The sequence below is a fragment of the Octodon degus genome, unplaced genomic scaffold (assembly GCF_000260255.1).
Source record: "Octodon degus isolate 3935 unplaced genomic scaffold, OctDeg1.0 scaffold00253, whole genome shotgun sequence".
Taxonomy (NCBI): Eukaryota; Metazoa; Chordata; class Mammalia; order Rodentia; family Octodontidae; genus Octodon; species Octodon degus.
This window is the reverse complement of record NW_004524829.1, coordinates 1,096,746-1,123,065: the sequence shown is the minus strand read 5'-3', so window position 1 is coordinate 1,123,065 and position 26,320 is coordinate 1,096,746. Positions and strand designations below refer to the sequence as shown.

Sequence of the window (26,320 nt, the reverse complement as noted above, 5' to 3'; positions counted from 1 at the left end):
ATGTATTATGTAGTTGGAAATAGCTAAGAGAGTAGATTTTAAATAACTCAAAATGTGGTAATACATCTGGGAATTTGTTTGATTTAGCCATTCTACAATGTATACATATTTCAAATCACTGTGTTGTATACCACAAGCATTCACGATTTGATCAGTTTAAAACTAATTAGAAGGAAGGAAATTATTTGACTTATTAAAAACATACCACTCTTGGGCTTGTTAGTCTAAGCAAGACAGCTTGGTGGTCTTAGCAGCTGCCAGGCAGTGGCAAGATCCCAGGTTCAATCTCCAGTACTGCATGCCATACTAGCCATGGATCTAGGCGTGGTGGTGCATACCTGTAATCCCAGTGCTGGGGAGGTTGAGATAAGAGGATCGATATGAGTAGGAAATACATAGAAAGACAGGGTAACAAAACAATAAAAATAAAAAATAAACATGCTACTCATGTTTTCTAAAGGAAAGAAAGCTCTGAATTCACGCAGGTCCCAGCCAAGGTAAGATCAGATAACATCCTCAATCTTAGGCTCAGTGACTACCTTATATTCAGTGAACACTGTACACGGGAAATATGCCCTCAGATTTTCCCAAGGATACTTAATGTCTTCCCTTCTATCACTCCCACTCTGCCTTATTTCCCTCTATACTTCATCCTGAGAAGCAGCCCTTCAGGCTTCCTATCTTACTTAACATCCTTGCTTCCCATCTGTTTTCTATATCCTTAGTAAATGGATGATAAGTTAGGCCTAACAGCTAAGCTAATTGACGCTGATTGATGAGAGCTGAGTGATCACCTGATTTATATCTATATAATTTAAAACCACATAAATGGCTGACCATAGAAGTTTTTAAACCAATGTGCATAGGCCAATGTTAGTGAAATTTAGGGCAGTAGGATATACAAGGCTGTCAAAAAATATATATACACACTTCAGAAAAAGAAAAACAGTATGTTTTCTTTTTTCCAACAGATGGTGTTACCCTCATACGAGGGGCCCCAGAGGATGTGATATATCTCAGAAAGCCCACTGCACTGCCAGCGCTTAGAGAAGACATTGAAAACTCATGTGGAGCAATGTCCATGACCAAGGTTTCCAAGTCGCTGGTCGCCATACTAATGAATGTCTGGAAACTAATAGCCATCATTTTGAGCATCTCTTGTAATTGTAGAGGCCAAAGATAACTTGTACTAATCTACAATGTCTCAATACATTTAGCATTAAAATATGTATACAAGTTTGTCTCTTCCTCAAATGTGTATACATTTTTGGGTGAAATCTGTGTATTAATCCTTTATGTTGATGAGTCAAGAACCTCACACATGAGATAACCAATTTGCAGCTGCAGTGCCTCAGAATTAGGCACTTATTCCTGATCAAAGACCTCAAAAAGTAGGCAACTTGTATTTATCAGGCTGTTGAGAAAATTTAATATTCTGGAGGACTTTGTCTTTACTTCAGCTTTCGTTGGCTGGACAGAGAAACAGTACCACTAAGAAAGTAACAAAATTTAAGTTCCTGCTCAACACAAAGACTGGCATCCTGAGTTTAAGGTACAGTTAGTTTAGTTTAGTTACTTGGTAAGTTACATTGTATAGCTCCACTTTATAGATCAGCTTCAGTAAGTAGCCTAAAATTAACTAACTAGAAAATAGTGTCAAGCTTGATTCAGGGCAGGACTATTTAACTCTCTAATTTTGCTCTATTCTTTTCACCTCAAAACTCACTATTACATGTCAAGGTTTAAAACTTTTAATTCCATATCTGTTCAAGCACCCAGTGAGACACTACTGACATAATGAGGGACCATTGTGGGAGTTATAAAAAAAAAAAACTGAATTTGTTTTGTCTCCTTTTTTCAATCTTTGACCTTTTCTCTTCTTAATTTCTTATATATTTCTTTCTTTTTGTCTTTCTTCTTCCAATTTTACAAGCAAATATCTGGCAGTATGAACAACTAGTTAGACAAAAGACAATACTATACATTATAAATACTGTAAAATTCATATTTTGTTAAGTGAACTTCTGTGTCACTTGTAATTTTTCTGTTTTAATACTATTTTGTACTCTTTTTAAAATAAAAAAGTTTAAAAAGAGAAAATAAGACTTGCCAAGAATTGATAGTTGCTGAGGCAATTAGACTTACTTGTATATAGGAGTTATTATAACTTCTCTCCTTTTCATAAATTTAAATTTTTCCATAATAAACAGAGGCTGATAGAAATTTTCATTATCCTCAACAGTTGCAGATGGTTCAGTACCTAGCAAGGACATTATGAAGATCCCGCCTCAAACTGCCTGGACAGACAGACACACAGACACAGACACAGACGCAGACGCACACACACACACACACACACACACACACACAGAGTTTAAAACACTTTTTAGCAAAAGCAGTTCAGATAAAGTATGAATTAGAAGTGAAGGTTCAAAACAGAAGTCTAAAATCAGTGCTTCTGACACATGTCAGCGTAGGCAAATGTGGTCTTTCCATGCGTGAATCAAAGCATTCAGCTCCAATCTTACGTTCCTTTTCATTTGCTCAAGCCCAGCCAAACCAAACCAGAGGAGAGAACTGCAAATGTTTGCAAATGGTGAGCAAATTAGGAGAAAGTCCTAGATTTAGGGAGACATGAATTATTGTGTGCAGATATAAATAAACATTGTTCTCAACTCAGGTTCTGTCAACACCTCAACACTCTACACAAAGTCATCCAAAGATGAAAGAGTTAGTGTTACTCATACCTGATGAGCTCCAAAACCACCTAAAGTGGTACACGCTGTACTTTGCTAACCTTATTTGCAAAGCTCAGCCTTTGGAATACAAAGCTACCACAAAGCAGGCAGCCAGCTCTGAAATGTGTGTGTGTGTTTTTAGGCAGCCAGAAGGCAAAGCAGTCACTCTCTTCTGTTGATCCATGCTTTGAATTTTGGCAAGCGGGTATTCCAGGAGCTACACATTTTTCTCTCCACTCTACATTTTTAAATCCAGTAAGACATGCCTATAATATGGTTTTTTAAAACACAATCTTAGAAAAGGTTTAATTTCTAATATATGCTTCTAGAATTCTTACTGCATATAGATATTCTTCAGGCCTAAAATAGAATCCCACTGTGGCTAACTTTTTTTGTTAATTGCAATATAGCCTACACATTTCTGAATCCCTACAAACAACCTTCACAACAATGTTTGTATATGTGAATCTAAAATAACTTATTCAGCACAGACATTATTGGATATTTACCAAGAAAATACTACTGGATGTTTAGTTTTTTTTTCAGATTTCATCCCCTAAACTGAGCTTGCATGACTATTTTCATAATAATTATTTCTACAAATTCATTATTTTTATGTTACACTTTTGGTGGGAGAATTAATAGAAAAGAACTTCTGGAAGATTTAAGCACAAATTGTCTCCCAGAATACATAATTTTATACATAGTTTGTACTGTAATAACACTGGGTGATTACTCATTTTTTAAAAATTTTATGTATTTATTTTTAGTATGTATTTATTTATTTTTTACTCAATAGAAGGTTGATTCCAGTTTACTTTTTGGAGTCCAGAAAGTGAAAAGGAGAAAAACAGAGGAATGGGCTGGTATTTCCAATTCCCTCCAAAGACAAGTATACTCCCAGTGATCTAAAAGCCCCCACTGTCCCCCACCTCTTCAAGTATATACACTACTTCTCCAAAACACCAAGCTAGAAACCAAGTCCTTGACCCATGGACCTTGGAAGAATATCCCAGATCTCCATTGTAGTAATAAAGAAGTTTTTATTACATATGTTGAAACAATAACGAAATAATATTTCAATTATGTTGTATATTTATTATTATCTCTAATACTATGTACACTTTTAATACTGTGTACACAGAAGTTACCCTCTGTCTTTCCTTTTTGTGTATTTAGTACAGGGTCAACAGGGTCTCACTACACAGATAGGACTTGTAGTGATCTCTTCTGGTTTTCAACCACCCAAGCTCTGGGATTACAGGTGCATGCCATCACGCCCAGTCTCAGTCACCATCTCAGCGCATCCCAGGGGCCAGGCCAGCACAGCATGCTGGGAATCAAATCCCCAGCCCCTGCATCTGCCTAAACAGTTGCTTTAATCTCCTGAGCTATCTGCCTGGCCCTTGTCTTTTACACAAGATACAATGTCTTTCCTAGTTTTTAATTACCTTTTAACATGACTACTTAGGACACAGAAAAGCTTTAAATTTTAGGTTAAAAAATGCATGCCTGTTTATCTTCATGGATAATTTCGTAAAACATATTATCATTGTTCAACCTATATTTTTCTATGAACTAATTAAAATTTTAAATACATCTGAAATGAATTGTAAAGTATGAACTGAAGCATGGACATAACATTTTCCTCCTAAGGAATGATTCTATTACCCTTATATCATTTTTCATATGAGCACTTTCTTTCATAATGATTTAATAGGCTGCCATTATCTTTTTATTTAGGCTGCCATTATTCTATGTTAAATACTTATACAGTCATTTGTGAGATTCCACAAAGCATTGGTTCTAGGATACCCCATGAACATAAGGGTCTTAGAGTACTCAAGTCCTTTACACAAAATTGTATAATATTTATTTATCAGACATCCTTCAGCATACTTCAGATCATCTCTAGAGGACTCATCATGCAAATACATTGTCACTAAGTGTATGTTATATTGGTTAGGGGAAGGGGACAGGTAAAATATTTATATTTGTTAACACAGCCATTTTTCAATTTTTAAAAAATCTGTGGTTGAATTTTCAGAAAGAGAAGGATACTGTATAGTTTTCAGTCTTCTTAACATTTTTTCATTCTATTCCAGTGATCTTTCAATCTATTCTTGGGCCATTACCACCATGTTATTTTAACTATTGAGGATTTATGGAACTTTTTAATATATTATTGAAGAACCTTGCCTTATCTTCCTTTATATTACAGCTTTTCTTGACTGTTCTTGCTCACTTATGCTTCTCAACAAACTTTAGAATAACTTCATTGGACTGCACCTGGAATTGTGTTACAGCTACACATTACAAAGGGACTATCTAGGTTACTTTTCCCTCATTTTTGGGATAAAATACCTGACATACAAAATTAGTAGGGAAAAGTTTATTTAGCTCACAGTTAGTGGAGGTTTCAGTCCATACTTGGCTGATTCTAAGGTAAAGTGGGACATGACAGAGGGCAGTAGTTCATGGCAGTGGAAAAACAGAGAGAACCAAAAAAGTAGGAGCAGCAGCTGTGGCAGCTAGCAGGCCTCTCTCTCTTCCTTATATTGTATACAGATTACCTACTCCAAGGTGGATGTAGCACTCACACTCATAATTCCAGCATTGGATCATGAATTAATTACAAACTGTAGAAGTCACCCCAATGACTGCATGAGGCTTTGAGAGGGCAACTATACACAAACCATAACAGGGACCAAGGGTTTGTTTTTGTCAAATGGACTTAAAGTAGAAATGCTTTTTGTCACTTCTGGGCAGTGGATAAGAGTATATATGAGTCCCTCACATCTGTATGTCCTGAAGGTGGTGACTACCCAGACCCTACTGAAAGAATGGTAAAACCACAAGATGAAAGCAGTCTGGATTTTTGTATTATGGCTTGCAGGATGGCAATCTTGGAGTTGTTCAGCCTACACAAAACTCAAAGTTGGCTAAATATAACTTTTTTTATTATCTTAAGACACTGAAATTTGGGAAAATATTTGTTAAGATAGTATAATCCTTGGAGGACTACCTAGGTGACTTTCCTTCGAGGAGAAGTTTATGTTTGTAATCTCATAGAAAAGTTGTTAAAATTCGAGTGTGTTAATTTCAATCTACCATTTTCAGTGCAATTGATGGTGAAATTAAAGACACTAAGGCATATTTGTAGTTATGTGGATCCAAGGAGTCCTATATCCAGCCACAATGATGGTTTTCTGGAACAAAAGCCTTGACTCAGGGCTAAATCTGGGTTGTATTAGTTCGTGAGGATGAGTGACTGTGAGAAGGGCAGGAAGTAGGTGACTGCCATGAACTGGGCTAGGTAAGAGACCTGAAATCACCTCTGCAATATGCAGAGAGGAGGATATACAGAAAGAGTAATCTGCATAAAACAACTAAAATAGTGTCTAATGTTTTAGGATCGGTGCTTCAGCTCTGACGTACATAGTCTTTCAATTCCTAAAAAGTCATAGCCTCTATTCCTGAGGGTAGATGTAAGCCAACAGCATGGAACATTGGCTCTTCATTCTGCCTTGTCCCACCTCACACAAGCAAACAATGGAGGGCCTGGGGAAACACTACCTGTTGTCTTCAAAGGCTATACATCAGCACCTCATTTGGGCCAATATACATGCTTAAAACCAATTAAAGAGGTAAAGAAAAGTCCTAGCCAGCACTGTCCATATCAATACATGGAAAGAGGATCAGTTTCAGCCAAATGGAGACCATTGCTCTTTCTTCAAGGAGAGTCACGCAGGTGGTGGTGGTCCTCCATAATACATTATTAGTAAAGGTTACTGGTAAATATTTATACATCTGTTGTTAATGTGGCAGGGAAGTCTCAATAATTTCAAAGTAATTATTATTGTTAAAGAGGAAGATTTGAATATAGAAATAACATATGGACCTATATTCTGTATCTTTCTATGACTCCACATTTATTTCCTTCTATTTATAGTAGTAATTCTACAACAAATAGAAGATGTTCTGATTCTTCTAATTGGCCTCTTTAAATATTACATCATTTTTATTTGCCTATTTTTACCAGAACAGAGGAATGAGGTAGGATCTAATTTTATCAAAATAGAGATGGTACATTGAGTTTTATATTAGTTAGATTTCCATCACTGTCACAAAATGCCTGAGATAATAAACTTTAAAAAAGTGGAACAGTTTACTTTAGCTCACAGTTCTAGAGATTACAGCTCACTCCTTTTGGGAAAATTAGTATATCCTGGTGGAAGCATGTGGCAGAGGGAGCTACTCATCTCATGGCAGCCAGGAAACAAAAACGGATCTGAGAAGTGGATGGAGCTCCCATATCCTCCTGCAAAGACATGCCCCTAATAGCCAAAACACCTCCCATTAGGCCGCCATCTCTGAAGATTCCAACACCACAAACAGCCCCACATTTTAAAATCTAGCCTTTAATACATGAGCCTTTAGATGACATGTATCAAAACCACAGAAAGTATTTCAGAAATTGTGTCCTTACTCAAATCTTTCTGACTGAGATTTAGGGATAAGTAAATTTAACTAATATGATGGTGTACAACACAGACTCCGTGGTAGGCAGATTAAGGGTCTCTCAGTGAGGCCCATGTCCTAATCTTAGATACCAACGAATGTGTTAGGTTATATAGGAAAAGGGTGTTAAGGCGGCAGATGCAATTAAGTTTTTAAACCCTTCAATTCTCGAACAAAAAGGGACAGGGATGTGAGTACTATTATGGTCTCCATTACAAAGTGAGTTAGTGAGGCACAGTAAGAGTTAAACATGTTGCCAAACTAGTTATAAAGCTGGTAAATGGAGGAGTTTGGATTTAAATCTAGGCAAAATTCATAGCTCTTGGTTTTAAGTGATGTACCATACTATTACATCATCCTAGAGCGGAGGTCCATTTCCTTTGGAGGTGAGAGAGAGCAGATTTGAGGTAAAAACTTTATGACTGTGCCTAACTGCTTCTATTCCTGTTTGCAGTTCTAACTCACAGGACTCCCGGGCAACATTTTAGAGCGGAACTCTGCAAATCCCACCACTTCCTCAGATTTAGACCAAGTGTGCAAAGTGCCCTGTTTTTCTCAGATGAGGAACTCATTCCCAGTGTAAACTGCAATTGAGTATTTCCCAATAGTTTTGTACAATCACCTCCAATTCTGTTTGTCCTGGCCCTCAGCCTCTCTTGCACTAAGATTGGGAAAGGAGGTATTATGTGAATTTTTCTTAATGGCTTTTTCTCCATAAATAAATTTCACCTTTTATATGTCATGAGACAAAATTAATGGGTCTGTTTCTTCATTTGATCTCACATATGTAATTTGCAGAAATGGACACTACCTAGTCTCAAAATAGAAATACTATTTTCATTTAGGAATTTAGGAAATATTAATTAAATGTATAAATTCAAATCATCATTTTAAGCACTGAGTCCTTTCACAGGTATTTTCATAAGTATTTAAAAAATATTAAGTGGAAACCCAGATGTCCACTGAGGGAGGAAATTATCTTCTCTCAACCCAACACCATCCTCTGAATGGGAAAGGGAGTAGTACTGCAAAGATTTATTTTCCCACTGAAACTTTCCTTAGAAAATGGAAATGATTATAGTCAGCTTCAAATAATATTTTTCTTTCAGTTACATAAATCATGGACTGTTAGCCAGAGCCCATTTTCAGTTGATGTCCTTCTTTGCATTCTGGTCAGTTCCTGGTTTCCAACGCCCATTCATGGATGCGATCTTATCTGTTGAAAAAGTTCTTTGTTACTCTGGGGCAAGCTGATATTCTAAAAAAGAATATTTTTTCCATGAAAGTAAATTATCCTATTTAAATAGCTATCAGATTATATCCTTTTTGGCATTAAAATGATCTATCTTTTACAAAATGATCACAGCATTAGTTGGTAGTTTGATTTGCTTTAAATGCCCTCATAATATTAAACTTGGCATTTCTAAATTGGTTTCAAAATTATTTTTGAAATTTTTTCTGGTCTAAATAACCCCAAACCCTTTGAGCCACTGGAATGTATTCTCAAATAGTTTTTCAATTAGTGGAATATTTTCTGAGTTTTTGCATTTCTGAGAATGCCCATCTGTCCTGCTGAAACAAAAAATTAGTGCCTATAGTAATCTTACAAGTTTCTCCTCCTCAAAACCCTGGAAAGTCATTTGGCACTTACTGTTGCAGAAGAAATGTCTGAGATCAACAGTTTTGTTCTTTTATAAATTTTTACTGAATAGTTGAATTTTTCCGTTATTATACTTTCCCTTTTCTGAAAGCATCAGCTATATCTCCTCTAAGCAGATGCCACTGAGATAAAATATGTAGTGGCAGATGGCCAAGGAGCTAGATTCCAACATCTCCAAAGTTCAAATGTAGTTTCTTTAGGTCACTAGTGATTGTATACTTGGACAGATATGTGTTGAATTATGTCTCCCCAAAACATTAGTTTCAATTCTAGCACTCGGTATCTACAAATATGATCTTAGTTGGACACAGCATTTTTGCATATGTAATCGAACTAAAGTGAATTTGTTAGGATAGTCTAACCTGACAGGAATGATGTCCCTAGAAGAATTTAAATTTGGACACACAGGAAGGGAAGAATTCCAGAGGAAAATAGAGGAAAGATGGCCATGTGTAGTAAGCAGAGACTGGACTTTTGTTGCTACCTCACACCAAAGAATGACTAGGGACTTCCAGAAGACAGAAGATAAAAAAAAGAAACCTCCCTGAGGATGTTAACGGAGGAGTATGGCCCACTGATATTTCGGGTGTCAATTACGTTGGGACAAAATACAAATGGTATTTTGTTTCTCACTTTCAATACTTGGTTATAACAGCCCTAAAAATCCAATAATTAGGATTCAGTTTATTATCAATAAGCTAAAGATAAGTATATTTAAAGTTGTAGGATTATTTCAAATAAATGTGATTACATAGAATAAGAGTAGTAAATCTGGTATATTCCACCTAATAAAAAGAATGAGTTATGCTTATATCATTGCTACCTTAGGTAGTCTTCTCATGGAAATACTTCTTGTAATTTTTACATAAGGCTTGTATAATTTTAATTATATAATAAAGTCATTTTTCTCTTTTTTTCAGTGCTGGAGAGCAAACCCAGGGGCTCAAGCATACTGAGTAAGAGCTCTATCACTGAGCTACATCAGTAGACACCAAGTCATTTTACTTAAATGTAGGTTGCTAGACACATCATCAAAGATTTTTGGTTCTATGCAATGGGTTTTGTTTGAAAGCGTGCAGCTATGGACTCTCATCAAATACTCAACATGCAATGTAATTAAGTGACAGACCTAGTATGATGAATATTCCAGGCCTGTACACATAGAAACTGGGGTCACCGGAAATTGAACCTGAGTCAGAAAATGTAAAATCATGTAATGTTTTGAGGATGAATTTCAATAATTTTATTTTTGTTACATATTTGGTACAGGGACTCACTACACAGATCAGACTCTTAGTGATCCTCCTGTTTTTAGCCTCCCTAGTACTGGGATTACAGGCATATACCACCATGCCTGGTCTCTGGAAGGCTTGTTGTGCCCAGGGGCAGGCCTGGAACTGGTGTTCAATAATTTCACTAGTTGGATGGCATAGGAAATGCTAGATGAGTATCAAAAAATTTCCAATGTTGAAGACTCCATAATACATAAGATAGCCCAGTAGGATTAAGAACATATGCTTTGGAAATAATCTTTTTAGATTCTAGCTATGGCACCGTCTGTGTGAATTTTGAACCTTTTAAGGGCCCAAGCTTATCTAAAAATCAAAACATATTTATCAGGGTTCTTGTCAGAAGTAAATGAGACATCGCAATAAAGGCATTATTATTAGCTAAGTAAAGAGCATTTTTTTTTTGGCAATCATGCATTTAAAATTATTTTAAAATAAAGAAAAATGAATATCCTCTTTGGCTGCTGATTGTGAAATGTACAAATGCAGGTACAAAGAAGACACATAGATGAGAACAGGTATAGTGGTACCTGGGTTCAGGAGAATTTAGTCTTTCCATGATTCTGGTCACAAACCGAATTGTACAAAAACTGAATCATATTTCCCCATAAGGTCAATATTAAACATAATCTTTGAATTTGATTCAGTTCTTATTCAAATTTAGTTTGCAAGCAAAATCAGAGAAAGAATGAAGTTCATGAATTAATGTATCACTGAACCCAACTAGAAGTAGTGATGTTTGTGGCTTTTCAGCAACTTAGTAACTATTGTTCTGATCGGAACTTACTGGATTTTTTAAATTAATTTGCCTTTAGCAAGTACCCTTGTATTTTTTTTTCCCTTGTATTTTGAAGCCCTCTATTTTTATACTGAAAAATCGCTAAATAGAATATATTAAGAATTACTTTTAAGAGTTCCGTACAGCTAACAAAAATGTCTCAAGGTGGGTTATAATTTTTTTAATCAATGGTACCCAGTAGGATTTGATCCTGTAATACTTGGAACAGTTCACCAGATCATTCACTAGGCTCTAAAAGTCTGAGAGAAAACACAGAATAGAGTATCTTTCTGAGGTGGGACACCAGACATTGTAACATCATCAAAAGTTGGGAAAACAAAAAATAGCAAAAAACACGCTAAGAAACAAAAAATGCATAAAATGGTGTTTATTTTTGTACTGTTTTAAAAAATACTAATAGGGCATAAATCCACAATAATTAGGTGCAATATTAAATTTTTTTGAAATATTTATCCTTTTTTGAGTAACTGGCGATTCCAATTACTTCTCTACATCACTTGTTTTTAGCAAACCTTGATTGTTCAGCTTTGGAAAATTCACTAAAATTGATCACTCAACATGCAATGAACAGTGCACCAAACAGCTTAATCATCACAATATGCTGCAGCAGCAAGTTGGCAGAAAGATACTCTTAACTTGGCTCAGTGACTCTCCTTTCCTTAGTGTGTCCATCTTCACGCTTATGACTTCATAGTTGCACAGTGGCTGCTTGAGTTCCAAGAATTACATTCTCAGGCCTGCTTCCTGAGAATAAAAGAGGAAAGGCAGAGAACACATTTCCCTTCAAACATCCAGCTTTTAAGGCTGATTTGCCACAAACCTCACTGAGGCTTCTCATTTTCCTTCTCAAGATAGAACTGATTAACAGATAGGCATTCCCACTGTAGGATACTCTGGAATAGTGTCTATCAGGCAAATAATGATACTATGTTGATTGGCTTAAATCAATCACGATTCATCTCCTGAAACTGGATACTCTGCCTCCATTAATAGAATTAGTCTTTTGTTTGTGGAACTGGGGATTGATCTCAGGCCCTTGCACTTGCCAGGGAAGTGCTTATTCTACTGAGCCATCTCTCCGGCCCCATTTAGTCTGTTTATTAAAAAGCTAAAAAGTCATGGCAGTGAAGAGAAGTTGCTAATATAGTTGTATTGTAAGTAAAATAGCATAAACCTGTATTAAGGCAGACATTTAACTTCATTTCATCAACCTAGGGCTGCTTGTTCCACAAGCAGCTGTTGTCCAGCCTTCACCACGCTTTTTGCACTCCTGTACCTCCCTGTGGTACAAGATGCTGTTCCATTCGCAGCCACCTCATCTGCATTACTGCCAGCAGGGAAGGACGTGGTCTTTCCTGTTAAGAACACTGAAAATTAAACATATCACTCTAACTGTGCCCCAGCGTTCAGTTAGTCACAAAATCAAACCACTCTGTAAGGGTGGCTAAAAAATGTCTTTGTTCTGGACAATCATGTCTTCCAATCTTTGTAAAGGAAGAATAGGTATTGACTGATTATGAACAGTGTGAATTAGAGAATTGCTACTTTTGTTCTCAAGTAGTAGATCTTCCTGAGCTTATCTTTAGGTTTTTGTTTATTTTATAATTTAATACTAGATTAAAGGAGAGATAATTCACATTCTCTACAATTTCCTTAAAGTATATCAATCAGTTTCTCTAAAGTTATATTTAGAGTTGCATAACCATTCCTACAATCAATTTAGGAATATTCTTCTTTCTTCCACTAAAACTCCACATTCATGGGCACTTTTTTCCCTTCTACTCCCTCTTTTCAGCCCTAGGCAATCACTAACGTACTTTGTCTTAATGGACTTCACTATTCTGGATAGTTCATATAAGTGGGAGCTATCCACTGTATGGTCTTTTGTGGCTGGCTTCTTTCATTTGGTGTTTTTGTGGTTCACCCATTCAGTAGCATACTTATGGCTAAATAACAGCCTACTAAATGGATATACCATGTTTTAGGTATACATTGATCAGTTGATGGACATTGGATTGTGTTTACATTTTTTAAGTAATGATAATTTTTTTATCTGAGTACAAATTAGAATTAAAACAAAAAAATTACAAGTGATACAGAATTTTACTTTTTAACAAATATGAATTTCACTTTGTATTTGTTGTAATACATAGTGTTGTCTTCCAACCAGTTATTCATATTACAAGATATGTGCATGTAAAATTAGAAGAAAAAATGTATAAGAAATTAAGAGAAAAAGTATAAACAATGGAAAAAAATGGAAACAAAACAAATTAAGTATTATTTGCTCCTTTCCATAACCAGCAGAAATGCACAGTAGTTATCCAAACCATCCTGCATACATCTTTCCCCCCACTTTCTCTCCTGTCCTTCTCTTCAACTCAGTAATTCTTGCCTTTTGAATAAGTTTATTCCCTTTTCCCAGCATCTACTGTACCTTTTGGATTTCATTTTTCTTTCAGGTTCTCTAAGGAGACAAAAATGATGCTTGCACTTGTGAGTCTAATTTATTTTACTCATGAGTATGGCTTCTAGTTGCATCTATTTACTGATAAAAGACTCAAATTTATGCTGTTTTACAGCTGACTACTACTCCATTGTATAAAAGGACCATATCTTCTTTATCCATTCTTCAGCTGATGGACATCTGAGTTGCTTCCAGGATTTAGCTAAAATTGGGCTGCTATAAGCATGGGTACACATATATCACTGTGGTATAAGGTTTTAGGCTCTTCAGGGGGAATAGCTAGCTTGAATGGGATCTCCAATCCTAGCTTTTTAGGGAATCGCTACCTTGATTTCCATCGTGGTTGTATCAGCCTACACTCCCACCAACAGCGGAGAAGGGTTCTTTTTTCTCCACAGATGCTCCAGCATTTGTTATTGTAGGCTTCTCGATGTTAGCAATTCTTTCTAGGGTGAGATGTAATGTCAGTGTTGTTTGAAGTTGCATTTCTTGAGCGATCAATGATGTGGAAATCTTAAAAACTTAGAGGTGGCTAGAGAGTTCATGAACAAAAACCAAACTATACAGGAAATACTTTAAAGAATCAACAACTGGGATCTTATCCTTTCACAAAGTTTGTGCACTTCAAAGCAAATCTCCAACAGAGTAAAAAGAAAACCCATAAACTGGGGGAAAAATTATAGCTAACTGTCCCTCCAACAAAGACCTTCTATCTAGAACATACAAAGAATTAAAAAAAATCATGCCCCCCAAATGCAAAGACCCAACCCAAAAATGCACATCTGAGATGAATATACATTTCTCAAAGGAAGAAACACAAATGGCAAGTAAATATGTGTTTACTTTTTGAATATTAGGAAGAGTGCTGCTATGAGTATGCATTATTTGCACATGGACATATATTTTCATTCATTGCATAATTTGGGGGTGGAACTTCTGGGTTACATAGCTGTTCTATGTTTAACTTAGAACAGGTGACTTGTTTTTCAAAGTGGTTACATTATTTTATATCCTCATGGGCAACATATGAGGGTTCCAATCTCTTCACAGTCTCATCAACAATTGTTATTATTTGACCTTTCAATTTAGACATCTGAGTGGATATGAAACAGTATCACTAGGTTCTTAAGTTTTGTAGTATGATTTTCTGAAGAGACATAAATAATGACATGGAAAAATGCTGACTTGTATGTCTGGGGTTAAAGTATAGTTAAAGTGAATCATTTAACCTCTCTAGACCTGTTTCTGTATCTATGAAAAAATTGAGCTATGTGAATATCTGTGGCCTATCTCTAAAAGTCCAATTAACAGTGATTAAAAGACAGATTTATTCATGGCATTTTCTAATTCCAGGAAAGGTAGGTCTAAGTAAGCAGAATAACTGCATACTTGAAAGTCTAATTAACCTAAGAATGAACAAAATTTTTCAATATGAATATATTCTAATTCTTAAAATTGTGCACTTTGTCTTAGCAAGGCTAGCATTTCACAAAAGAAGTTGTGTTTACAATATTTATAAAAAGGGCCAGTAAGACAGCACAGCAGACTAAGTGCCTGCTTAGGGTCTGGGGTTTGATCCCCTACCCCGGCTGGCCCCGCCCCTGGGCACCTTGAGCTGGCCATCCAGACCTGGTGTGGGGGCATATGCCTGTAATGCCAGCACTGGGGAGGCTGAAAACAGGAGGATCACTGTGAGTCCAAACTGCATAGTGAGACCCTGTACCAAATACATTGAAAAAAAAAAAAAAATTGAAAAAACAGTGAGTTGAACAAATTGTGTTCGGCTCTTAGTTATCCAAAATCTATTATTTTCTTCTTTAACATTAATTTGACTCAGGAAAGTCACCGGCCAAGTTTACAATGACTAAATGTGACACACCTAAGCTAATCATTGGAAGCCTATGCTTTCTCAGCCTTTCTTGTATGTTGGAAAATTTTTACTATTCCTTGAGTAGCAACAAGATTAAACCTCTGAAGCCTTCTTTAATCCAACTACCCAGAAATGTTGTATCATCTGGTTTTCAGCAGCACTGTCTGCATTACACTGACACTCATAATAACTTCCCCTCACCCTATAAGCATAGTGTAGCTCCTACAGAGTCAAAAAGATTCCACTTTTCTCAGGGTTCTTTAGCCTAGCAATGCTGAGGTGAACCAAAAAATCAAAATGGCTATTACCTCATCACTGAAGAGAAACTGCCTCTCTTCCTTTACAGAAGAGGACACTTTTCTTTCATGTGTTCCTAACCAACCCCAACACGAGAAATCGCTGGAGGGCTGTTGCGAGATCTGCTCTAACAAGGACGATATCTATAATACCAACTTAGTGCCTGTATGTGGTTGGCGCTTCGCCACCTAATTGGGACGTCATTCTCTCAACCACCTTATGAAGTATACACTGTACTATTACTGCCTATGTTCCACCGAGGGTCAGAGGACTCACGTAACTGCCTCAAACAAGGTCCCAAGTCCAGAAGACCCCACGCCACGCCAGTGTCCCAACGCACAAGCAACTTCTCCGTCTGGGGCATTCCGCGAATCGGTCCCCGCCCCCACCTCCAGCCCCTCCGGCTTCCCTTTGCCCGCGAGGACAGCTACGTCGTGAGTGGAACTCATCAGAGGGGAAGGCGGAGGCCTGGCCACGAGTCCTCTCGCCTCTGGAGCCACCGCGAAGGGTCCCAAACGGAACACTGAATGTCAGTGAGATGAGCGCGGCCAAGCCTCGCCATCGCCGGGTCACCCGGACCGCCCTGCAGCACGCCAGAGGATGCCGGCCACCTTCTGGGACCTGCAGGCGCGAGGCTGCCGTCCGCGCCGCTTTTCCCTCGGAAGGTCGTATCCACACAGTGCTTTTCGCGTTCCCGGAGGGTACTTCGGGCTCACAAACCTCCCAGGCAGCGGGGGCTGCGCAGTTCCAGCCCAGCCGCCCTTTCCTCCCACGCATCCCCAGCCGGAAGTGACGAGCAGGAAGTCCCTCCCACCGCAGGGGGCGGGAGAGCAACATGGCGGCGCCCAGCAGCCGGTGAGGAGTGGGGACCCTGGGATCCCGGGCAGCGGCCGGGCTCATGCGTTATGGCCGCATTCCCGCACACTCTCTCCTCACGCCTCCTGACAGGTACTGTAACTCGCCTCGAGCGCAGCCTCGGGAAAGTTCTCCCTTTTGCCACTTGCGAGGCCGTGGTTCCTCCTAGCTGCAACCTTGAGAGCCCTTGGGAGGTCCTCTGGGCAACGGTGTGGGGAGATGACCTTTGGAGTGCTCTAAACTGAAGAGGCACGGAAGTGTGGACCAGTTTTGCGCTGTGGCCCCTGTGGTGCGCACCACGTCCCCGTCCTTTCCCCGGAAGTTCAGGCTTTGAGCTGAGGACACAGAACCTTGGGTCCCCACAAGCCTGGTGGTTTATGGGAGCCACAGCTCCTAGCCACACGCCATTAATGACAAGGGAAGCCTTTTGCTCTCACTCAGAAGCCTTATGCCACTGTGAGGGACCATGATGACAACTGCACACTGCAGCTCGCAATCTCGCTTAAACTTGTGGCTTTCTATCTTCTGCAGGGTTCCTAATACTATCATCCCACTTGAAGCACCTATGACAAGTGTATGTGGAAGGTTGAATACTCATCCCTGGCTCTTAGGAAGGTCTCATCTCAAATGTCACCTCAGATTACTCTTTCAGAGAAATCTACCCTGACTTAACCATCCAAAATAGGGCCCTGCCTTTTTTCTGTCACATTGTCTTTCATTATGGTTAACAGTCTCAGACTAATGAGAGAGGGGGAGAAAGGGAGGGACAGAGAGAGACACAGAGTGAGGGAGATAGACAGGAACCCAGAAGACTGGAGAAATTAAACGAGAGAGACAGAGACTCACAGAAAGAAAATGTATGCAGTACACACCAGAAAAAGAAAAACCTGTATAAATATTAAATTTATTGAAAAATCAGGAGATTAATACGAGTTAAAGTTACTTTTGGTCTCTACAATGACAAGAGATGCTCAAAGTATTGGTCATTAGCTTGCTGACATTTATTAATATGGCTTTTGTAAACTTTTTCATTGAGATTGCTGCACATACATTTTCAATTTTTTCTCTAAAGGCCAGCAGTGTAATGGGGACATAGATGACATGCTCTAGGATCCTCCCAACAAGGATAACACTATCTGTTGAAAAAAGATCATACTGTTTTTCCTTTCCTGAAATGTGTGTGTGTGTTTTTCTCCCTTTCCCCATCTGTCTGTCTGTCTGTCTGTCTGTCTCCCTCTCTCTCTCCCTCCCCCCGCCCCCAGACAGAGACAACTGCAATATGAGTTCAGCTACAATATAAACTGAACAACAGTATAAACTTTCCAAAGGTTCAAGGGTATGGACAGTGACTGTTTCTGGTTCACCCAATACTTGCAATAATACTATGTGCTCATTGTTGGCTCTCAGTAAACATTTGTAAATGAATGAAATTTGGCTTGATAAGGAGGCTGAAAGGGCCAGAGATGGCTCAGTAGAATAAGCGCTTGCCTGGCAAGTACAAGGGCCTGAGTTCAATCCCCAGTTTGGCAAAAAAAAGCTGAGATTTTGCCCATATATTTTTGAATTGTAACTAAATGAGGAGTGGGGACTATGTTACAGCTGTCAGGAGCTGCCTTTTGGTTACACTCCAGAAAGTTTTCAGTTTTTTCTACATACAAGTCTATTACATTGGTTAACAATCTTGATAACTGTGACTCAGTATGCCTTTTGTCTTTAATTTTCTTATTGTTATTTTATGGGTCTCTTTAAGACCTCAGGGCAAATCAGTTGATTTCTAGAGTTCAGTTTACTTATATATAAAACGAGACAATTAAACTGAATGATCTCAAAGGTCCTTTATGCTCATACAGTGGGGCAGAGAGTAGATGGGTATAACAAATGAAACAAGCTTGACCAAGGCTTGTTAATTGTTGAAACTGGAGGAAAAGCAGTGAGATTGGAGGAATCATTATACTGTTCTGCCTTTACATATGACTGCAATTTTCCATAATGAAAAATATTTTTGAAAATTAAGATGATGCTTTTTGAAGCATGTTTTTGACCTTTCACCATCCCTCATTGTGAATGTTACTTGATTCTGACCCTGGGGACTATCACAGGGCTTATTATTTCCAAGTGCTTGAATTGTTCACTGTGTATGGAGACTTTTCCAATCTGAATCCCTAGGATTAGGTGTTTTTTCTGCCATTCCATTTTGTATTTTCAGCTTCCTACATTACATATAATGCTACTTCTCAGAATCTCCCAGTTCTATTAGATGGGCTGTACATAGTGTATATACTTTTGATGAATGCCTTTGTATTAGTGGTATAAAAGAAGTTAATAGCTTGCTTTCTGAAACTGAACATAACACCAATAAATCTGCTAGTAAGTTGTCTATATGACTTGCTATCATACATTTAAAAGATCCACAAAGTATTTGATAGGGAGAGGTGGCCAATAAGGTAAACTATCACTGTGTTAGATATCTAGTAATATATAGGTAGGTATAATTTTGCTTGTTAAATTTTGGAATATTTTATAGGTATTAAATATGTTTTAGAAGCTTTCTTCTCTGGTCTTCACTGATTTCAGAAGCCCTACGATAATCCTGTGTTGATGGCAAATAGTAGTTACAGTAAAATTTCTAGAATCTTTTTTCTTGTTGGTAATAGTAAGATAGAACTTAGTGCCTTCACTCTCAGCTATGTTCCCATCCTTTTATTTATTTCCTTTAAAAAAATATTTTTTTATTTATTTATTTTACAGTACTGGGGATTGAACTCTTTTTTAATATGTTAGACAGATCTCACTAAGTCAATAAGTTGACTAGGCTGGGCTTCTCCCAGCCCCTCGCCCCCCCCCCACCCACTCGGCAGTGCCTCCCCCCCCCCGCCAGAGTCCTGGGATTACAGGCATACATAGGCACACCTGGTTTATTTCCAGATTTTTAATGACATCTATTGAAAATTTATATGCTGTATTTCAGAATTTAACTTACCTTGGGCTGAAATAGCTTTCTTTTTCTAGGCACTGACTCATTATGTTATGTTTTAACTAAAGGAAGTGTTTCACAATTTGAGTATTATTATTATTGCTTATTGATACAGGGTCTTGCTACGTAGTTTAGACTCGTAGTAATCCTCCTTTCTCAGCCTCCCCTAGTGCTGGGATTATAGGCGTGTGCCACCATGCCCAGTTTCAGTGGCCTGCATGACATGCTCTGGGGCAAGCACCACATATAGTACTGGGGATCGAACTTGGGTCTTTGCACTTACCAGGCAGGCACTTAGACCACAAGCTGTCTCCCCAGGCCCATGTGTTTCACAGCTTGTAAGTGTAGTTTCCTAGCTAGTGTTTTTGTTTTTGTTTGTTTGTTTCTAATTACTGATATTCTGTGAAAATTTCACATTTGCCCATGTAATGTTGAAACTATTTTTCAATGTGATTCTAAAGCAAACACATATTCATGTATATGGAAAATATGACTTCAGTGAAATGACATATCTGCACTGTGAGATAATTGCCATGTGTTTTAAGAAGAGGTGATAGTTCTCTTTTCTGTAGCCCAGGAAGGCTATGTGATCAATACAGTCATGAAACATTTCATTATTATATGGAAAATACTATGCAAGTTACAGTTAGTAAAGTCCCTGCCATTGGAGTAAAAAAATGATGCTGGAAATAACTTGCACTAAGAAATGCCATAAAATGTGGTATAAAGTAAATAGCTGAAAGAGACTGAAAATTTCACAGTTGATTGTAAGCAAACAGCATACAGTTAAGCAAGTTGTAAACTGTTTAGTGTGTTTAGTGGGATGTTATGAGGCAAGATGGTTTTGCTAAATTGTGTGTATAGCTTTGGGTGAGTAATAGGAATATATTCTGGACTTTAGGAAGAAAAGTGGCTTTGTAGAACATGGATTAGAGTGGGAAAGAAATCAGTGGACGCAGCGTGGCTGGCTTGACTCATATTACTATTACCATAACCCAAATGTAAGATCTTAGGGATCTGGATTAGTAGGAATGAAATGGAGTAGACAGTATTAACCTGCATTCTGGAGTTCACTGTACAGTGTTTGATCATTGTTAGATGATAAAGGAAGAAGAACCATGATTCTGAAGTCTTAAATAAGTAACATTTTCCCCCCTGCAGTAGAGAGTAGATTAAAGGTAAGAAAGTGTTCTTAAAGATGTATTGCTGTCCATCTATATGGAGATATCAAAAGCAGTTGGATGTAGGGCTCAAATATTCTCTCCAGAAATGAGTTGAAGGGTAACAATTACCTATTTGCTCAGGGACAATATTTATTGTTCAGAACAATGGGAACCCAGTTGCCTTAAAGTGACAGACACAGGAAGAGGAGACACTGTAGGAAACTGAAAGCAGAAAGCAGAGAACTGAAAGAACCTGTTACAAGGGTCAGCCAGATATGCCAGCCCCGCCCCCAGAGCACGCTGAGACTGTGTGGTGGCACACACCTGCAATTTCAGTTTGGGAGGCTGAAAACAGGAAGATCACTACAAGTCCGATCTATGTAGTGAGACCCTGTACTAAGCACATTAAAAAAAAAAAAAACCCTGTTACACCATATATACCATGGGAGGAGAAACTTTTTAAAAGGGCAGAACTGCACTGTTACAGTCTCTCAGAGCCCTTAGCAGGCATAGGTCTGAGACAGAAGTATGCATTTGTTGATAGGAGAGATGTACAATGATTAAAAGCCAAATTTGGATGCAACAGGTTTTTTTCCCTTAACTGATAAAAATCATGTTTCACTGGAAATTATTTCCTTTTCCTTTTAGTTTTCTTTACCTATATGACCAAAATACTGAGCTGAGGTGTATGTATTTCATTTTACTGTCATCTATTGATAAAATGTGCTTTTCATTTTCTAGTTCTTAAAGTGACTGAACTGATTTTTTTGTGTTTGCTTTTTAACAACATCTAGAGTGTGGTCATCTCAGCATTTAAAAGTATAATGATCCAGAAAAGATAAATTTCTGAGCCCTCCTAAGGAATTTTACTGATTTAAATAATGCGTAGGGCTAATAAATTGCATTTATTCATGAATAAATTGCATTTATTAATAATTCATGAATTTATTCATCGTTAGATCATTTCAGAATCTGATCTGTCACACAGTATGACACTTAGGTTGGCTGACTGCTTCTGGATAGGTGTTGTCATCATTTGGTGAGAAGCATTAGTCTTTTTCACATTTCTTCCTCTTCTCTCTCTGTTACAGGCTGGATAGGAGGATGCGTCTGGTATCTAGAAAGAAGAACTCTGCTGCAGTCCCCTCATAAGTTTATGCACCTTTTCAGGAATGTCAATAAACAATGGATTACATTTCAGCATTTTAACTTCCTTAAACGAATGGTATGTTTCAAAGACCGTACTTATTCTGTTGCTTCCTGCTTGTACTTTTCTCTCTATGAGGGAATTTCAGGATTCTTATAAGAAAAGTTTTGGAAATACCATTTGAAAAAGACTTATTTAGTGTCCTAGGTTTATAAAAAAACTTTAATCTCTTGTTTTGATCATTCTTAACTGAAACCAGAATAATTCTGGTGCTTGAGGTTAAAAGTATGATCTTGAACTTATTGATTTAAGTTTGGAGAAAGATTGAAAACTTCTGGCATCTTTCAGCTAAGCTAAAATTAGGAAAAGCTGAAATTTATGATACATCTTTTAAAAATCTTTGAAGTTCTGTATATCTGACAATATGTAGAAATAATTGTTTTAACAGTATGACACACCTCTTGTTAAATCAGCAGGCATTTAAAAATCTTTTAATAACTATACTTTGGAGTAGACATAAATTCAAGGTTTTTAAATTTTTCTAGGCATTTTGTATTGGGCATTGATAATATATCTCAGTTATAGGACTTTATCTATGCTGACTACATATCTTATGGGCAGTATCATGACTTAACTTACAGTTATAAGTGAGAATATTTGCCAGTTTATCAGAAAGGGTCCTAGAATGAAGATATCACTGAAAACTCATACTGCCCCATGAAAGAATGGCAAATTCATGTTCTAATAACCTGTTTGACATTTCTGCCATATTTTCTTCACTTAAAATACTCATTAAAAAATTGTAAATTTCACTGAAAAATATACTAAAACTAAATATGTTGACAAGACATTTGAGTTTCTAGAAATGTTCTTTTGAAATTGGGAAATCAAGGATATTTGGAAAAAGTCAAAAATATATAGGTGCCTTTTTATGTAAACATAATTGTAAACTTATTTGTCAACCTGTAGTTTATGTCTGAGACTAGAATTTTAATTTCAAGCCTTTGTGATGTATTGAAAAAGACACATTAACTAGTTAGCAGCATAGATGACTTCCCCCATGGCTATTTATAACTGATGCTTAACCTGCTTTTGTCAATTTCAGAGGCTTAGTTTTGTCATTTATAAATTAAAAAAGAGGTAGTTCATATTTAATAGCTTTTGAGAAACTAAATGAGATATAACATAAAGTGCCTCACAGATGTTAGTCGTTACTAATTTTTAATAGTGAGCGATAGGGGCTATCTGACTAAAACTCATATCATACTATGATGCCATTAAGCCTTGAATTACCACTGAGCCCCTGTCAGCACTGTGCCCAAGAATGTGGAAAATCTATGACCATGGTTTTTGGGGTTTTTTTTTTTGGTGGAACCAGGGATTGAACTCAGGTCCTTGCGCTTGCCAGGGAAGCACTTATTCCACTAAGCCATCCCGCTGGCCCTGACCATGGTTTTTGATTTCAGAAAATTTTTCCTTGTATTTGGAATGTTAAGCCTCCAATATGATGAATAAAATAAAAAGATAGATGTATTTTCCTTTCAAGGAACATAGAGTTTTGGGATTTTTTAATCACAGAATTTGAAAACCATTGCTGAGGTATTTCTTTCTCCATATCACTCAGTAGGGTGATTTCCATGTCATGGGTACTCAGTAAGTGCCTGCTGAATTAACTAACAGTGAAGTTGTAGGAGATGTTTCTAAGCAACCTTTTAAGAGCATTTTAGGTCTTTTTGTTTGTTCATTTGTTTTTGACATAGGGTCTGTATCTGTAAGTCAGGCTGACTTTGAACTCATTTTGTAGCCCAGGATGGCCTCAGACTTGTAGCATTCCTCCTCCTGCCTCAGCCTCCAGAATGCTAGGATTACAGATGTGCGCCAACATGGGTATATTGAAATGCTATAGTAGTGCATTTCACTTTTTTTTTTTTTTTTTTGTAGTATGTCACACAAGTGAATACGATACTGAAACAGCAAGTGAAGCCAAAGCCAGAACCAGTGGCATCTCCTTTCCTTGAAAAAATGCCTTCAAGTGAAGCCAAAGCAGAGATGGATGAGATGAGATCTCCTTCATCCCCCAGCCTTTCTTTGTCCAGAGAGCCAAGTGAAAAGGAATTGACAGAACTAGAGTCTGCCTCCGTAATTGAAAGCTCCATAGACACAGACAAAGAGACAAAAGAGGAGAAACAGTGGAAGGAGATGAAGCTGCAGCTTGATGACTTGCCTGGCATCTTGGCTCGACTATCCAAAATCAAACTCACAGGTACTTTGTGTTTTTGACGTAAGTCCTTGCTTGCAGCTTATTTTTCTTAAGCTAATGGAAATTTACTGCTTCTAAAAGAATAGTTTGTAATTACAGATTTTAGTACTTTTTCTCTTTTCTATTTAAGATTTAAAATCAAACTTTCTAAATTCTCTTTACCCAGAATTATAAACAGTGTAAACATACTACAGTTAATCCTACTTTTATTTGCAATTATAATAAAATGTCTATTTTGCTTAGTTCTTTCTTTGTCTATTGTATTTCTACAATGTAGAACAAAAAGAATTGAGCTGTCACATGAACTCACAGTGGCCCCTGGTGCTATGCACCACTTCTATATATTGCTTCTTACAGGACCTGTGAAATTGAGCTACATATGCAGGGATATAGACTGTTATATTGAAAGGAGGTTCAGGATGAGAAGGCTTTTCTTTTCAAATTCTAGCCAAGTTTTATTGTGTATGCTTGCTTACTAATCCAAAATTATGTCATTTGGATCTAACAACCAATCTGTGATTCATGTAAAGCTTTGTTATCTTGCAGCTCAATTTAGGAATTCTTTATTCCATGCTAACCCTGTGATCTCTTGTCAACATACCTACTTTTAGTAAGGTTTTCAGTGAAATTTACAGTTTTTTAATGAGTATTTTAAGTGAAGAAAATATGGCAGAAATGTCAAACAGGTTATTAGAACATGAATTTGCCATTCTTTCATGGAGCAGTATGAGTTTTCAGTGATATCTCCATTCTATGTTCATTTTTGATAAAATGGCAAATATTCTCACTCATAATTGTGAGTTGTCATGGTACTGCCCACAACATATGTAGTCAGCATAGATAAAGGCCTGTAAGATAACTGAGATATATTATCAATGTCCATTATAAAATGCCTAGAAAATTTTAAAAGCCTCATTTGCATGCTAAGAACATTTACTTTCTTATCTTCTTGAATGAGAAGAGACACAATCATTGGTGAATTATAAGGCTAAATGAAATACCACTTGAGAAGAGAAAGTAGAAACAAATGCTGTGTAGTGAAATAAATAAGATAGGGAGACTTTGGGGGAGTAGAGAAAGATCTAGGGAAGGATGATTTTGTTAGGCTTTATAGAGAGTTTAGCCTGAAAATCTAGTGTTAAAGGGCATAAGTTAGAAAACTTCTTTTGTGAGTGACCAACTTCACTTAATAAAAATCCTTTGTTGGGAGATAAGTAGACATAGGGAGTGTCATGAAGGAGCTGAAGAGTCTTAGTAAGACTTGTATAATGTTACTCTAAAATAATGAGGCTGATTTTACATGGTATCTTGTCTTCATGCTTTATGCTAGCTGAGCAAGAAACCATGTCTCTAAAGAAGTTAATCTTTTGTCATTCATACAGATGGCTTGAGTGTCATATTGTTGGCATGTTAAGAATGCCAGTACACAATTTATAATCATAAAATGTCACTCAAAAAACAAGGCCTTCCAAACTGTAGGCATTAGATGTGGTCCCTATCTGCAGCAGGATCTTTGTTCGCACCATCATTTAACCTGTCTAGTCTGCAAATGAGTTCTCCTTTCTTACCATTCCATTTCATGGGAGTTACCAGTATTCTTCACCTCTCTCAGGTGAAAGCTTCAAGATCAGTTTTAACTCTTTGTTTTCCATTCTCCTCTTCATTTCTGGTCAGATGTGTAAATGTTATCAAGAGAACCTTTAGAAATGCCTGAAATCTTTGCTGTCCCAGCCCCATTTGTGAAGCTGCCATCCTAATTCTAGACCAAAACAAAGACGCCATTAGTTTTTACAGTATTGATTTCTGTTCTTCACTCTTTGCCCATTGCAGTTCATGATATTCTTTTCAATTTTCCTAATATTCACTAGAGTCTACCATTTCTTATTGTTGTGTCCTGCCTCAGCTTGCCTGGTTCTATAAAAACATTTCAGTCTAGAGTGATTATACTGTTCACCACAAACACACTTTTTTTCTTTCCTCCAACCTGTGCCTGAGTCTGTTCCCTCTACTCCACCATATTTGTTCCCCCACCTCCAATGGAGACTCTCTGCCTGTTTTACCAGTCAAGTCCCCTCGAAGCCTGTCTAATAAGCCAACTCTTGCCCCAATCAAGTGCACATCCTGTCAATAATATTTATTAGCTAGGGATAGATCTAGCAGTTCTTTAGCCTTATTAAGACAGTTTTTATATCTATAGAGTAGGAATAGTAAGTCAGAGCTTGAGGTGTGTATTTACCAGGTAGGAAAGACAAAGTAGGAATTTTAAGCAGAAGAAATCTT

The 26,320-nt window shown here is 37.4% G+C and overlaps 2 protein-coding genes across 9 annotated transcripts in view; one reads left to right on the top strand and one right to left on the bottom strand.

Annotated features, from left to right (window-relative positions):
- Positions 1-11,369: 11,369 nt before the first annotated feature.
- On the bottom strand, positions 11,370-16,549 carry LOC111813994. 7 transcript variants are annotated; one of them, XR_002819089.1, is made up of 3 exons: positions 15,918-16,549; positions 12,219-12,374; positions 11,370-11,751 (listed from the first exon to the last, which is right to left on the bottom strand). XR_002819089.1 is itself a non-coding variant. In XM_023706358.1 (3 exons), exons 1-3 carry the CDS (start codon positions 16,003-16,005, stop codon positions 11,696-11,698), a joined length of 288 nt encoding a protein of 95 aa, XP_023562126.1. In that variant the 5' UTR covers positions 16,006-16,411; the 3' UTR covers positions 11,370-11,695. The 7 variants fall into 7 exon arrangements, 2 of the variants coding, with proteins under 2 accessions (XP_023562126.1, XP_023562125.1); XR_002819090.1 differs by having other exon boundaries at positions 15,923-16,549; XR_002819091.1 differs by having other exon boundaries at positions 12,219-12,362; positions 15,923-16,549.
- The window catches only part of LOC101564029 (protoheme IX farnesyltransferase, mitochondrial), a 125,421-nt gene continuing 115,607 nt past the window's right edge, over positions 16,507-26,320 (top strand). For both annotated transcript variants that reach the window (XM_023706354.1, XM_023706355.1), the window contains exons 1-3: positions 16,507-16,589; positions 21,725-21,858; positions 23,722-24,043. In XM_023706354.1, the coding sequence (XP_023562122.1) occupies positions 16,547-16,589; positions 21,725-21,858; positions 23,722-24,043 (499 nt within the window). In that variant the 5' untranslated portion in view covers positions 16,507-16,546. The remainder of the gene's footprint in view (positions 16,590-21,724; positions 21,859-23,721; positions 24,044-26,320) is intronic.